The sequence below is a fragment of the Thermobia domestica genome, chromosome 11, assembly GCF_964235325.1.
Source record: "Thermobia domestica chromosome 11, izTheDome1.hap1.1, whole genome shotgun sequence".
Taxonomy (NCBI): Eukaryota; Metazoa; Arthropoda; class Insecta; order Zygentoma; family Lepismatidae; genus Thermobia; species Thermobia domestica.
This window is the reverse complement of record NC_137464.1, coordinates 36,354,652-36,368,976: the sequence shown is the minus strand read 5'-3', so window position 1 is coordinate 36,368,976 and position 14,325 is coordinate 36,354,652. Positions and strand designations below refer to the sequence as shown.

The 14,325-nt window shown below is 34.7% G+C and overlaps 1 protein-coding gene across 1 annotated transcript in view; it reads right to left on the bottom strand.

The window, feature by feature from the left end:
- Positions 1-14,325, bottom strand: part of GluProRS (Glutamyl-prolyl-tRNA synthetase) — a 121,089-nt gene that overhangs the window by 89,971 nt on the left and 16,793 nt on the right. The window contains exons 8-12 of the mRNA XM_081730373.1: positions 10,168-10,401; positions 9,183-9,327; positions 5,803-6,050; positions 2,268-2,472; positions 1,562-1,674 (exon numbers count right to left, since the gene is read on the bottom strand). Coding sequence (XP_081586499.1) covers positions 1,562-1,674; positions 2,268-2,472; positions 5,803-6,050; positions 9,183-9,327; positions 10,168-10,401 — 945 coding nt within the window. The remainder of the gene's footprint in view (positions 1-1,561; positions 1,675-2,267; positions 2,473-5,802; positions 6,051-9,182; positions 9,328-10,167; positions 10,402-14,325) is intronic.

The following is a 14,325-nucleotide window of genomic DNA, read 5'->3' as shown; positions in this document are numbered from 1 at the left end:
AAAGTATAATATTAAGGTATAAATTTCTTTAAAATTTATAAAATCGCTAAGGGAATAAATATAAGTTCTTTCTTCACGCATATATTTTAATAACTGAAGTATTTTGCAGTTCTACATTTCTAAGAAAATTCCTTTCCAACGGGTAGGGTGAAGCATTAAACAAAATACTGTACAGAAGGTTGTTCGCTGTATATTCGACCATTTTGGATTCTATGCTGCCACCTGGCATATAATGCTGGAACTATGCGTTTGCTGGCAGGAGCAGTGTTGCTAGTGAGGTTATCAAATGGCGCCGAAAATCAACTGGTACTGAGGGGTTACGTAATGGCCCTTTTCCATGCTAAGTTTTCGCACGTAGACATTGTGAAACAGTGTCAGGACAATGGGTTAACACTCGGGGTGACTACTGCGAAAGTTATTGCGGCTCGTCACACACACACAACAGGTTCCCTTTGCGAAGCATTCAGCCACGAAAACCACCAGAAGAACGGCTGAAAGCGAAGTGACACCTGTTCTGCTGAGGGGGAATCCGTCGATCACGCAACGTGATATGGGCCACAGATTCCACCTCGCACCGTCAACTGTGAACAAAACAATTCGCAACAGCTTTAGGTTGAAGTGTGTGCGGAAGGTCCGTGTACACCACCTGTCACCGCGTTACATTGCCAAACGTAGGGCGAACTTCAGGAAACTGTTCGAAAAGTACATGGGGGGGGGGGGGTCAAAATGGAAGAAAATGATTACAATGGGTGAATCATATATACATCTCACTGCTAATGGCCACATTCGGGCGATCACATACCGTGACATTACGGCAAGGAACGCAGCAACTTCGTTCGTCAGTGCAGGGAAAGTTTCTCTTGTGGCTTTATGGTTGTTGCATAAAAATGTGAAGGTGAATGCAAGATAACTGCAAGAAATCATTCTGAGATGTATCTAACACGGAAAGACATCCCACAATTGTATGGAACGGATGCGAACTGGGTGATGATCTATATGGACAAGGTTAGAACCATACTACTAGAACATCATTACGTTCTTATCAGGAAATAATAGAGGAATTAGGAATTCGTGTCATTCCGTTTGAAAACATTACTGTGAAAAGCCCAAATGCCCGTCCAATGGATTTTTGTGCATTTAAACTGTTGAAACGACGTTTTCAACATCATCGCCCGCGCACATTGGATGGTCTATGGAAAGCATACAGGGAGAAGTGGAACAAAATTCCCATGCCTATCCTGCGCTGGAGCTTGCTGCAATGGGATCTGCGATGCCGTGTGATACTCCACAATGTTCGGGATCCAATAGAACATGATCGGTGGCGGCGGCATGGTATCTCTTAAGGTGACTACCCGTAGAAAAACGGCCGGATATAAAACGAACAATCTTTTGTATAACACTCATTAGGAACTTGAATCGAAAGATTTATAGATAAAATCAATATCTTACGTATGCTGGTCTCGACGTTTAGTTGCAATAACATTCTGTGTACAGTTTACATAAACGGAACAGGCTGTTGAAAAGCAGCCTACAAAAATAATTTCTTTCTCAATTTATTTACCTTGGTGGTGCATACGGAGAGTCACAAATGAAAAATCCTTTCCTCATTAATTGAATTATATCTGACTTCCGTAAATTCTTGAGTTCTGAATCACCTAGCATTTGCACCTCTATCTGAAAATAAACAGAACGATCTGCATTAAAAGTTATTAATTATTAAAATGTACAAATACGTTAAGCATCGCTAATATTTCCGGGAAATAAACAATATAAAAATAGCTATATTAAGTATTTTCTTAAGCTTGTGTTATAAATGAAGAGAAAGATATATTTCTTCGTGAAAATATCAAGAACTCAATTTTGCAGTAGGCAATAAGTACAGAGTGATTCAAAAAATACTTTACAACTTTCTAAATTCACATAAATTTATTCAGATCACTTACAGAGCTGGTTTTGGTGCCATTTTGCAGCAAAATAAAGTTTTAACTCACATAGTACATTGTATCAAATAGCACCACGCAAGCGTTAGCGACAGTTGTAGCAAAGATTGCTGCCTTTACAGGTCACTAACTAATTACAAGTAAAAAAAATTTGACATTTTTGTTACTCTATCTTTTCGAAGCACCCTGTGTGTTAAACGCATTCTTCATATATTTATTTCTTATTTTGTAACTTCATAAATTGTGCTGGAATTTTTAACTAATTATTAATCTGTTCTTATACATAACGTCTTGTTCAAGTTTTGGTTAAATATAAAAGAATTTTACCTTTGTATTCTTCCCAATGAAATCCTTGAAGTCTTCATCCTTGCCCAACACAGCTTTACTAATGATGTGGTCGAAATAAACACATATGCATGGTACAAGAGGAGCTTTCTCGGTTTCTGCGAGCCATGTAATTTTCGGAGGCTTCTTGTGGTCTTTGTCAGTCAAATTCGTTTCTGCTTCTATCGACACAACTTTGCCATTTTGTCTACAAAATAGAAAAGTAGCAAAAACAATGAACTAACAATCAAAATTTAACATTTATTTATTTTATGTCATAACGAAACGGGTGTTAGTCTATCTAAGAACTGATGGGATTAGAGGATGAAGGTGTTCTGTTACATTCTTGAAAACATGAATTTTGATGGTGGATGAGAATATTGTGTGTTATTCTTGCTACACACCACTTCATTTAAAGGAATTCCTCGTCTAGATGAAGAGGTAAAAAATTGTATATGTGCAGTGATCAACAATTAAAAGCAATCATAAGAAGTTTGACCTAAACTTTCTCGAAATGTATACTCATGTCCAAAATTATTGTCGCATATCTATAACTGTCTTAAGTAATAAGAATAGAATTTGATAATGATTTTGCAGGGTACTTTTAATACTGATACTATGTGTATAATCGGGAAATGTGTATTTGTGGTAAATTTGCCACATGCATGTCTTTGCCGATTATACAAATACTAACATTATAAGAAATACCGGGCAAATTCGTTATCAAATTATATTCCTAGAAAAACATATTTATAGACATGAGTGTACAATTTGTTACATATCGCCTTCATTCTCAAATTCCTTCATTTATTCACACATACAGCACTTTCAAGAGACAAACAAGATTTATATAAAATCAGACAAATGTGTCTTACAACAAGAGAGAAAATAAAAGTTAGCAGCATTATGTTTGGATAATATCAATATCAGGAAGCTTTTCTAAATGGAGAAAATAAAATAAAATCACGTAATTGATTTTGTCTTATCAACTCACTAGTTGTTATGCCATTATCAGAAGAAATGTGAAGACTATGCATCACTTAACTAATGTTCTTAATCACAAAGTTGAGTTCGTACAGCTATTCTACACTTGCTTGTGTTTAAATACATCTACCAGTCGAGTCTTATTTGAAAATGTAAAAAAACTAAAATTATTACAGTGATCGGTTAACTTACTCTGTGTGTCGATACATTCTGATAGACATTTTTGAAATCTACTGTATATACACAAGGTGTTAATGAACTATACCGGCAAACTGTAAAAAATGATTCCTCATATCAAAATAAGAGAAGAATATGGAACTGTGGTGAAAAGTGCACAGTTTCAGAGATAGGGCTGTCCAAAATCGTAGAAAAGATAAATTTCAAAACGCACTATTTCGAATTAGAGAAACCGAGGAATGGTAGTGTATGCCAGCGTAAAGAAAATCATATACGGAATCCAAAACTGCATATTTCATTAATATGCAATAGGCGTGCAAGGGATTCTCTATAGTATAAAATTCCCAGACATGCTCTCATAGTCTGATTTCAAGATAGATTCAAAGTAAACAAAAGTTAATCCCTGACAACAGTGAACACGGAACACTTCGGCAGGAATTTGGAAGTGTTAGGGACCACTAGCCCATGGCTCCTCGCGTTCGGTGCCAATATCTACCAAACCTTTTTGACGGAGTCCTATCAATTCCTCATTAAACAAACTAAAACCTTTTGTTAACATTGGATCAAGAAATGAGAAAAATCTTGCTGTTTTATTTTTCATGAAACAAAGCAATATTAAAAACTGAATTGCCGAGAAGCGACAACTTCCTGCAAATTCACTTGTAGTGAAAAAAAGAAAGAAAAAACAAACACAGAAAGGTCTCCTGGAAGATAGAAACCCCAGCAAACTCCAAACACATTGACTATATTTCCTTTATTATGTGGTCTTCTATTTACTTCGTTTTTTTTTTTTTTTTATTTATTTATTTTTTTTTTTTTTATCTAATCACTGACATTTTACAGTACATTGGCCATAATCCAATTAATGTAATTAACCAAGAATGAGGAGAGACTTAATGGACTTGTTTCAATAATAAAGACTGCCTCCTCCCCTAAAAATACTTTCAGCTGAAAAAAGAATCGCTACGTTACCTACAAGTATCTTATATATCTTTATCACTATAGTTTGATTGAAATACGCATTGTATTCCAAGGTACAAGGGACTTCAAATATTTTCCACGCACACCTATTGTCCCCGTGAGAACAACGGGGATTTCAGCCACAGTAAAAATATGGGAGATCCCTCAAGTATGACACTGACTAGGTCTAGTTCTTTGGAGAACCAAATCCAAGATTGGTTGTAATAGGTAAAAGTTTCAGATCTTGGGAACCTTTAATGTGGGCCTAACAAAAATAAAGCATGTTCTAAACTTTAGCCTTCAACATATTGCTGTTCCATGACAATGGAGACAATGGTTCATATTCGCCGTAAACCATTCATATGCAAATTATATATATATCAAATGACATACTGAACCATTTGCATTGAAACAGATTCTCTTTAAATTGCGAGTTACAAACAGTCTATTTTACTAATGTCTATAATACCGTATGACTTTTTGTACCAACTTTGGAAGTTTAGTTACTAAGAGTCCTAAGCTACGTTATGTTACCATTTGTCTAATTTTAACTTCCATTGTGATCCTCTAATTAAAATAAATTTCTACTTATACAAATAAAAATTAAATAACGTATTATGTTCCTTCATCACAAACAAATCACTAAACAGTTTTTTTTATTTATTTATTTATTTTTTTTAATAAATATATCCTCAGGCCGGGGTGTTTAAATTATTTCACTTTGGTGATGGATTATCATGTTCGCGATAATAGACTACTGAAGTATCCATTGAATTTCAATGGACAAAGGGCAGGATTTTTGTTTATGAGATAGTGAATATTATTAGTTTCCATTTGCCAACGCCTTAGCTGCACTGAAATTCATTTGTCGTGAGATCAACTAAGTTAAGCAGTACAGAATCTGGTCAGAAGACAGGTAACCATTCATACTTATCAGATGTTGTTGGCATTGTGACGTTAATCAAGCGCTGCGAGGGCAATTGGGGAGCAGAGGAAATTCCGGTCTACAAAACTAGCATTCAAGGTAAGGGAAGCCGATGAGGTGACTAAAATCACCCTAAAAGCATGAGTGCCACAAGCCGGCTGGTAGACCCAGAGGAAAATTGCAATTCTTTATGTACGAATTCAATATGGATGATAAAGTTTATTTATAAACGTAAAGTAATTATCGTGTTAAATTTTTAATCGGATAACAATTTATGGAAGCTGTTACAGCTACACCTTCCTTCAGATCGGTCGCACATTCTTCACGTTGCATTAATAGTTGAGTTTATAGGTCATGCAGCAGTCAGAGCTGAAAATGGTTGACTTTAATACACGAATGTTGTTTACAATGAATTATTCACTTCTATCGCTGATTGAACTTCAGTTTCAGGACATTTTTCTAACACTATAAATAATCATATGTTAAACTCACCGATTGATTTTAAGAATCCGTATGTTTCCCCAGTTGATGAAAGTAGCATTTTCTCCTTCTTTCAGAGTTTCAGCATCAGCTCCATCAATGAATACTTTTGATCCCGTCCAGAAGTTCCGAGTACCAACTTCTGGATTTTTCGGGTGTTTAGGTGCTGACAGCTGCTCTTCTTTCGCGTCTTTAATATGAACAGTCACTACATCATCTTTCTCAATTGCAACGTAGCGTGGAGCCACTGGATCTATCACCTAGAACGATAAAAATAAGATAGTTACAAGTTAGGTAAAATAGTTCAAAAAGGAAAAGGAATATATATATACAAATGTTCGCTGATTAATTTTCATAATACAAGAAGTTGAGCGAAAAAAAAACAAAGGCTATCCATTAGAAAAGTCAGATTATTTTTACATTCGTCGAATATAAATTAAATAAGAGTACCTTTAAATACATATTGATATTTTTAATCGTCCAATTGCATTTCGTATAAACTTCTGATTTTAAGAATACTTAAATGCTTCTGACCCTCGATAACTAACGAAGCAGCACTCAAAACAACATTATCTAGAAACCAAATCTTTCAATGTCAACAAAGAAATCGATTAATAACAATATTTCAACCAAAATGTTCTTCTAAGGTGGATTGATTATTTTTATTCTTCCTTTTCAATTAAATTTATTTTATTTAAATTAGTTTTATTAATTAAAATAATTAATAAAAGATACCAGTCCTTTACAAGTAATACATATAAAACACACAATACAAAGTGATACAACTCAAAATCATGAACTTTTCAGGAGAGCGAGTTGAAGATTGGCACTACTTCAGGTTCATATGGACAAATGACAACTGTCCCCTGAGGAAAGGGAGAGGATATGTATCTTTTACCTATTCGATGTTTTAAACACAAAACCTAGCCTATTCTAGCCTTTAGGACCATTTTCAACTTCATATATCTATAAAGGTCATTCCTATTAAAGAAACAATACGATGCATAAACGATAGGGTTAGCTGTACTCTGCACACAAAATCATAGTGGCTCCCTGGTTGAGCACTAGGCGATAGTGCTACAGATCATGGTTCGATCCTAGATTGTGAAAGTTTGTAGTTTTCGTATTAAGAGCATTTTGTCGGAGATTTCCCTCATATTCTCATTCTACCAATTCTTCCATAATCATACATTTTTATTAATTATACTCCATCTCCAGTGTAAAGAGCATAACTATAGAACGTTAAATTAAACATTAAAAATTGAGTTTGTGCATGGCAGCAGTGTCTATACCATAAAATATTTGAGGTATTACAATATTGTATAAGAAAGTAACATTGTTCTGCTCAGTATCTGTGTCTGCTGTGCTATTTGTTTTCTCCTCCGTAGGCGAGAACTCAAAATACGCTGACACACACCAGGTTAGCTACATAAGACACGTAAGGTTTTTTATTATTATATCAACATCGACGAAAGACTCGTATGAAACTAATTCTACTCTTGGCTGAAACAGAATTTATCATTATTAAAAGCTACTTTAAGTAGCAAGATGAATAAAAATTGCAACCTTAATTGAATTCATGTTGTAACGCACTAAAAAGAAAAAAAATCGAAGAACGAATACTGAAAAGCACAGAAACACATGACGTCAAGGTATTTCAATTATTGCCACGGGTACGGTCTCTTCTCGCCTATTAACAGGTTCAATTTGCAACAGTCTCTATTTTTTCTTACAATTTTCAAAAACAGAAAACAAAGAATCTAAAATAAATCATTCTAATTTATATAACCTCAGTATAATATCATGTTTTTAATTATTTCCCCGACGATTGTTTCTCGAGTCATAAGAGGAAATGCATACAACCATTTACTGTGATTAATACACTTAATCAAACTAGTCGCTACCTAACATTATTCAATAATAAAACTAAAAACACTATTCACTACAGACTAGAATACATATAAAGAAGCAACTTCCTATATGGGCTACTGAAATCAGTTTCGATCGTCTGCACAGCGAAAGAACCAATCAACGCTCTCGGTGGGCCGGATCTCTGTCGTCGTGTGTGGATGGCATCGGTCTTGGAACTTGACGTCATGGGTTATCATAGTAACCTGCGAATTGTTTTCGTTTGCTTCGCATCTCAGTGTTAGATGTAGTGCGTTAAGATCAAATAAGCTAATGTTCACTTTTTTTGTACTGTCTCTGGACTGGACGTCCCTTTCCAGCTTTATATATATATATATATATAATTCTTCCTTTTAAAAGAGTTCACTTTGAAAATATTTACATTCCGCGAAGTACGTCAACAGAAAAACTTTCCCCAAATGCAACTAAACGAGCGAAAAAGTAATAGTTTGTAATAAAAATATAGATATTCCTTCTGGAAATGTGATTTGACAAGTTCTTATCCAAACTTGTATCAGTATACACTTAATCCTATGTACATTAATAGACAAATGTGAAAAATATATTTCATATTTAATTATTAAATTTTGTTTTTATAGCAGAAAGATTGTATACAAAATATCAAAAATCTCTCATTATTTTTCTTGAAAGCTGCAATTACAAAATACTGCGTCTGCGTTGTTGTTTAGAAACTTCTTTGAAAGGTGAATACTACTATCCAATGTTACGATTGTATAACAAAATGGAAGAAAAATAAGAAGAAGAAAAAATAACCTAGTCTGTGATTACTTTTGAAATTTCCACGTAGGTGACGTCAGATCGACTGTTTAGTTTCGAGGGTCATCGTGTGTTAGAGGCGCTACTGTCGCCAAATTTCCAGTTTTTCGCTGAGTTGGCGGTCTGTATATTTTAGTCTGTGCTAGTCACGAAAATTCGAAATAACAAACATTAATAAGATTACATACATACCGACGCAGTATAAGTCTTAATCTTAACGCGGAAAACCTTAAGCTGAATTTTCACTTACGTTGCAACCATCGGCTGAGAATTCGTTAGGATTAGTTAAAAGTTTTTGGAACAATTTTTCAACAAGCAGATAATATTTGGAAGTGATCCTTCACAAAATTATTTAACTTTTACCTACAAAGCCTTACTTCAAGCTCCTTACCTATAAAGCCTTAATATTTATACACTACTATGAAGGTAGCAAATATTTTGAAAAAAATACGGTAAGGTAACCTCTTAATTTCAGCAAGTGCTTAAGCTGGCTCAGTAAATTTTAATTTGGCGACTTCTGTGTGGAACCATATGGATATATCCATTTGTGATCATTACTCAATTAGTTGGCCACTTCAAGGTGGACATTTTTTGTGGAACGAAAGGTAACAAACCTAGATTTCATTGTACATGGCTTCATAATTTAACTATCCACTTAAAGACTAAAAATCTGACATAAATCCTTCGTGTTAACGACTTCTACTAACCTTCTTATTAAAAGCCCATATTTTATCCCAATCCATAACTACGACAGAGCGTGATGAACCCTGTGCTATAATGAATTGTTTAAGGCCTTCCACAGTCATTCCTCTTCTCAACACCCCACGAACTGTTGGAAATCGAGGGTCATCCCTACAAAATAATAAAGATTAGTATCAGCCACAACAGACGAACACATTGTATTTTTAAAAACTTCAAAGTCACTTGAAAGAAACAAGTTTTCACGTGTATATATAGACGTGTTGATAACAAAAATCTAACATTTCGCTTCAAACCAACGTTGCCCTTCGCAGTTTTAGCCTGCAAACAAGAGGGAGCGCTCACTGTAACTAATGCGAAGGCCTTTTGTTCGCGTGGTCCTGGGTTCAATTCCAGATGAGAGCTAACATGGGATAAAAACTTAAGTAGTGGTTCAAATTTCAATTTAAGCACCAGATCCCGTCTCACTAACTGCTGAAAAGGAATTGCTGAATTCCCAGCAATCATTTGGAACCAAGAAAAAAAAATATTCAAAAAGAGAATGATGTAAAGGATATGATGGGTAACTGGGTTCTCTTATGCAGTGACACGATCAAACAGCGTGTGTGGATTATATGTTTGGCTAACAGTTGCAGGTAGAGCAATAAGAAGTTGTCGAATTCTTTAGATCAAGTTATTAGATCGGTAAGATCTTCTAAAATCAGGCTTTTGATTTTACTTCTTTAACACTAGAAGAAAAATCAAGTCAAAATATAGATAAATTATTTTATGTCAATACTTACAAATCCACCTTTTCAACCTGAGCTAAAGTTAGACCTGAGTCACTTGAGTCCCTTCAATACGAATTTTAACACGGGGTTGATTAATATTTTTTTATTCGTGAAGTTAGGCTGAACTAAGCTCGTTTACGAATAAGTTTGTTTTTTATGTTCAAAAGTCATGCAAAGTACTCTTCTGTTCCATTGACAGTGAACAGATCAATCTGCTACTTACCAGCCGTCAACCAATCCTTGTTCAACAAACCACGTTAGTTTTCTCTTAGACAAAACAGTATTCATCATATTCAATCGGCTGTACTCCCAAATACAAGGCTTTCTCAATCCTAGAGCATCGATAAACCAATAGAACTGCTCGTCACGATCGTGATATTCCATTGTTCTCAAAGCATGTGTAACGCCTTCAATGCTGTCAACTATTGGACAGGCAAAATCGTAGGTAGGATATACCCTAGAAAAAGATAGTTTAAAAATTATTCATTATTTGTTGTAAATCATTAATGAAAGAGTTACAGCCTATGCTGTCTATATAGCCTCAAATAATAATAATAATAATAATAATAATAATAATAATAATAATAATAATAATAATAATAATAATAAGAAGAAGAAGAAGAAGAAGAAGAAGAAGAAGAAACTTGTTACTAACTCCTCATAATATGCGATTCAAAACAAGTATACTATAGCATTTTGCAATAAATTTAGAAGAACAGCTGACTCCTAAGAACGTTATTTTACTTCGAAATATTCCTCCTCACAATTTATACATTTCCAGCCTTGAAACCTTTTCGAAATGAATCTTTACCAAGCCTTTTATTAAGAAAGAAAGAGAGAGAATATATAATCTTGCATGACAATGCAATCTTTCTAAGGGTAGTGCTCAACATGTCCCGTCCGACTGCAGAAAGCCTCGATTACTTGTTTCTCTACATTGCATCCCCTTGTTGATGGAGCCTCATTTGAAAGATCCACTCCAAAAACGCACATTTTCTTAGGTTTATAATAGCACATACACATCTTATCACTATAGTGATTTAGACAGCTCTCTTGAAGAAAACTTGAAATATACCAATTTCCCCACAAATATGCAACTAAACAAGGTCCCTAACAATTGAGGATTATCTAAATCGTTTTCTCGCCTCTGGAAATGATACGAAAATCTCCTTTTCGAGAGAAGTTCATACTTATTTCGGACCTATTTCTCCCTGCCCTAAAATTGTCCCTACGTAGCTAAATCATTTTCTTGCACCTGAAAACGGTACACTCTAACTCATTTCATTAAAACTCATTAGCCTTTTTCGATCCAGAAAAGTTTTCCAGCAGTCCTTCCTACATCAGAGTTTACAACGATAGTGTCTATTTTTGTATGTATTATCTAGTACAGCGTTTTCCAACCGGTGTGCCGCGGCACACTGGTGTGCCGGGAATGGGCCGCTGGTGTGCCGCGAGGAAATCGAAACAAATTATTAATTCTATAGGATCCAAATTCCAACATATAGGGGAAAATGTATATTTGTATTTCACATTACTATGAACCTCTACTCTACTATAAATCTACAATTTTAAGTTTCATATTGTGTTACTTTTTTGTACATTTTTAATGTTGAAAAACGTATTTATCATTGTCATGACCATTATTGCTTCTTTATTGTTGCAGGCTATTTCGTAACTTGAAATTTTAACATAACATTCAATAAATTCAACAAAGCAAACATGCATACAAATTACCTACATTTGTGTTTTAAAAGTATAGGAGATTTATTTATTTCTTCGTTATTTAGTGATCTTCCCTTTTAGTGAAAGGTTAGATACAGTTTTCGAAAGAGAAAGTGGATTTTTAAAAACCCGAGTCCTATTTCCATTGCAATTGTTTTCTATTTTAAAATTAGAATGAAAAATAAACATAATGATTTACCACGGGGCAAAATCAGTGATCCAGCTTTTTTTCTGTAAGAAGGAGATCAGTAATCACCTAAAAATACCACGGTATTTTATATTTAAAAATAATAATAGTAATAATTATATATATATATATATATATATATATATATATATATATATATATATGGGTGTGCCGCGAGAATTCAAGTTACACCTGTAGTGTGCCGCAACTTGAAAAAGGTTGGGAAACGCTGATCTAGTAGCTCAAGTGGTAGAGCGTTGGCTTTGCATTCGGGAGGTCGTGGGTTCGAATCCCTCTGCCGACCATCCTGACTGAGGTTTTCCAGGGTTTCCCTCAGTCCTACCAGGCAAATGCCGGGATGGTACCTACTAAACAGGCCCTGGCCGATACCTTCCCAAATCCTTTCTATTGTTGTTGTTTGATATCCAGTGTAAAATGGCCTCTGAGCTGTATCTGGTGATTGTTAAATAAATAAATAAATAAGTATTGTTAATATTTACGGGCAAAAGTGATATTTTAAGGACCCAAGCACTTAAGGAGAAGAAGAAAAATATAAAGAAACAATTTAAATATTTGTATCATATCGAGTTATTGTTAATCTCGTTGCTATGACAATTTGTTTATCTGTTTGATGTGGTTGTTATGGTAACTAAAAAACGACAGACAGAACGAAGTGCCATCTTGTATAGACTGAATGTATAATATTGTAAGGTGACAAACACGATATATGTCGGAAGAGAATATATATATTCGAAAGTGTATAACTGTGTTTTGTGATTCATGATAATCTCATGAACTGTATAAATATACATTTCGAATAGGGAATGTAACGTAACAGAAGATATATAGAAATAACGTTAGAAGTAGAAGCAAAAGACCACTCTCTCATCGTTCACCATCATCGTGCAAAATTTGTAACTCAGTCATTTGTTGGCTCAAAGGAATATCGAACTCACCTTATAGCAGCTTCGCATACGCTCAGCTCAGTTTCAGTTTGACTTGATTACTTATAATACAGTGGATGCCTCGAGTTATGACTGCCCCCTCATACAAGTAATCCAAGTTACGAAATATACTACCATGAGCACGATAAAATTTATATATGAGTGTTAAACTGCGTGTGTGTGTGTACATGTGGAAAAGCTTTCCGTATCTTCAACCACAATAATGCTCAGTGATGATACAGTCTGCTGCTCGCCTTCTCAGTAAGACGGGAAGGAGCTTGCATGTCATCTAACGTAATAAAATAAACTACAGGCGAACAAGAAAACTGACAGTATAATCGATAGTTTTGCAGGCATATTACTCATGGATTCATGATTGCACGTACATTGCTAAAACTTGCTCTACTAAGTTGTCTTTCCCGCATTTCCTAATTGTGTTTCTCTCACATTGTAAAACCACGCTTCTAACGTCATATATCAGCCAGTTGGAAATGATTGGGTTACTCACGATTTCATTTTTTTAGATGAAAATATGAACTGTACGGACAAACATTACGTTGTATTTAATGTGCTTTATTGATCTGCTTTTATATTACTGTACTGTATTTTTTATTATTTACGTATAAGAAAAAACATTTTTCTTCTACATAAAACATGTTAATTGACGTTTACATTAATATTTTTTAGGAGTACAAAAAAGCAATCTTAGGGTTGTAAATGACAGCGCTCGTTTTATCATGAGCTTGCTCGTTCTGAAAAATGTGAGCGTGATTGAGATCAGCTCGAAATACAGGTGAGTTTGAGTGTAAAACCACGCTCAATTTCATAAAATATTGTAATTGGCCATTCGTACATATGTCGTTGTTCTATCTCAAAGAAGAGACTTGAAATATTAGTAAAGTCACTAAACAATTGATGCATGGTTAAGAGGACAATGTTAGAAATAACTCGAGAAGACTAGGGGCGTACTTGTATGTGCATTTACTGTAGATAAAGTGACATTTGTTTAGTTGGCTGAATTTATCGTAAATTATTCATGATTGTGCAAAATTATAAGACGACAGTTATGTGTAAACTATATCCTGACTTGTTTATAATAGATATTTTACTTTTAAAGGCGCAAAGTGGGCTTTGTGTCGAACTAACACTGCGTGCTGTTTTTTTTTTTTTTGGGGGGGGGGGGGAGGGTTCTACCGTTTCCTTCTACTTCCTTCATTCTACCATTTTATTTATTCTCATCATCACCATCTCCATTAGCCTACAGGGCATAAAAGTGGGACATAAAGCTGAAAGATTTCACTTTCACTTTTAAGGAGGTTAACAATAATAGAGGTATTGTTTTAATTTGTAAATTTTGTGTGAAAAAACTCATCGGTATCAAAGACCTCACCAATGAATAGGTACTGTCAAGTCCGTAGCCAGCCACAGAAGTTCAGGGGAGGGCGAATACTCAGATCTTGTACGTGCAGTAACCATAATTTTCATTACGCCACTTCACTCTAGCTTCGTACTATATAATAATAATAAT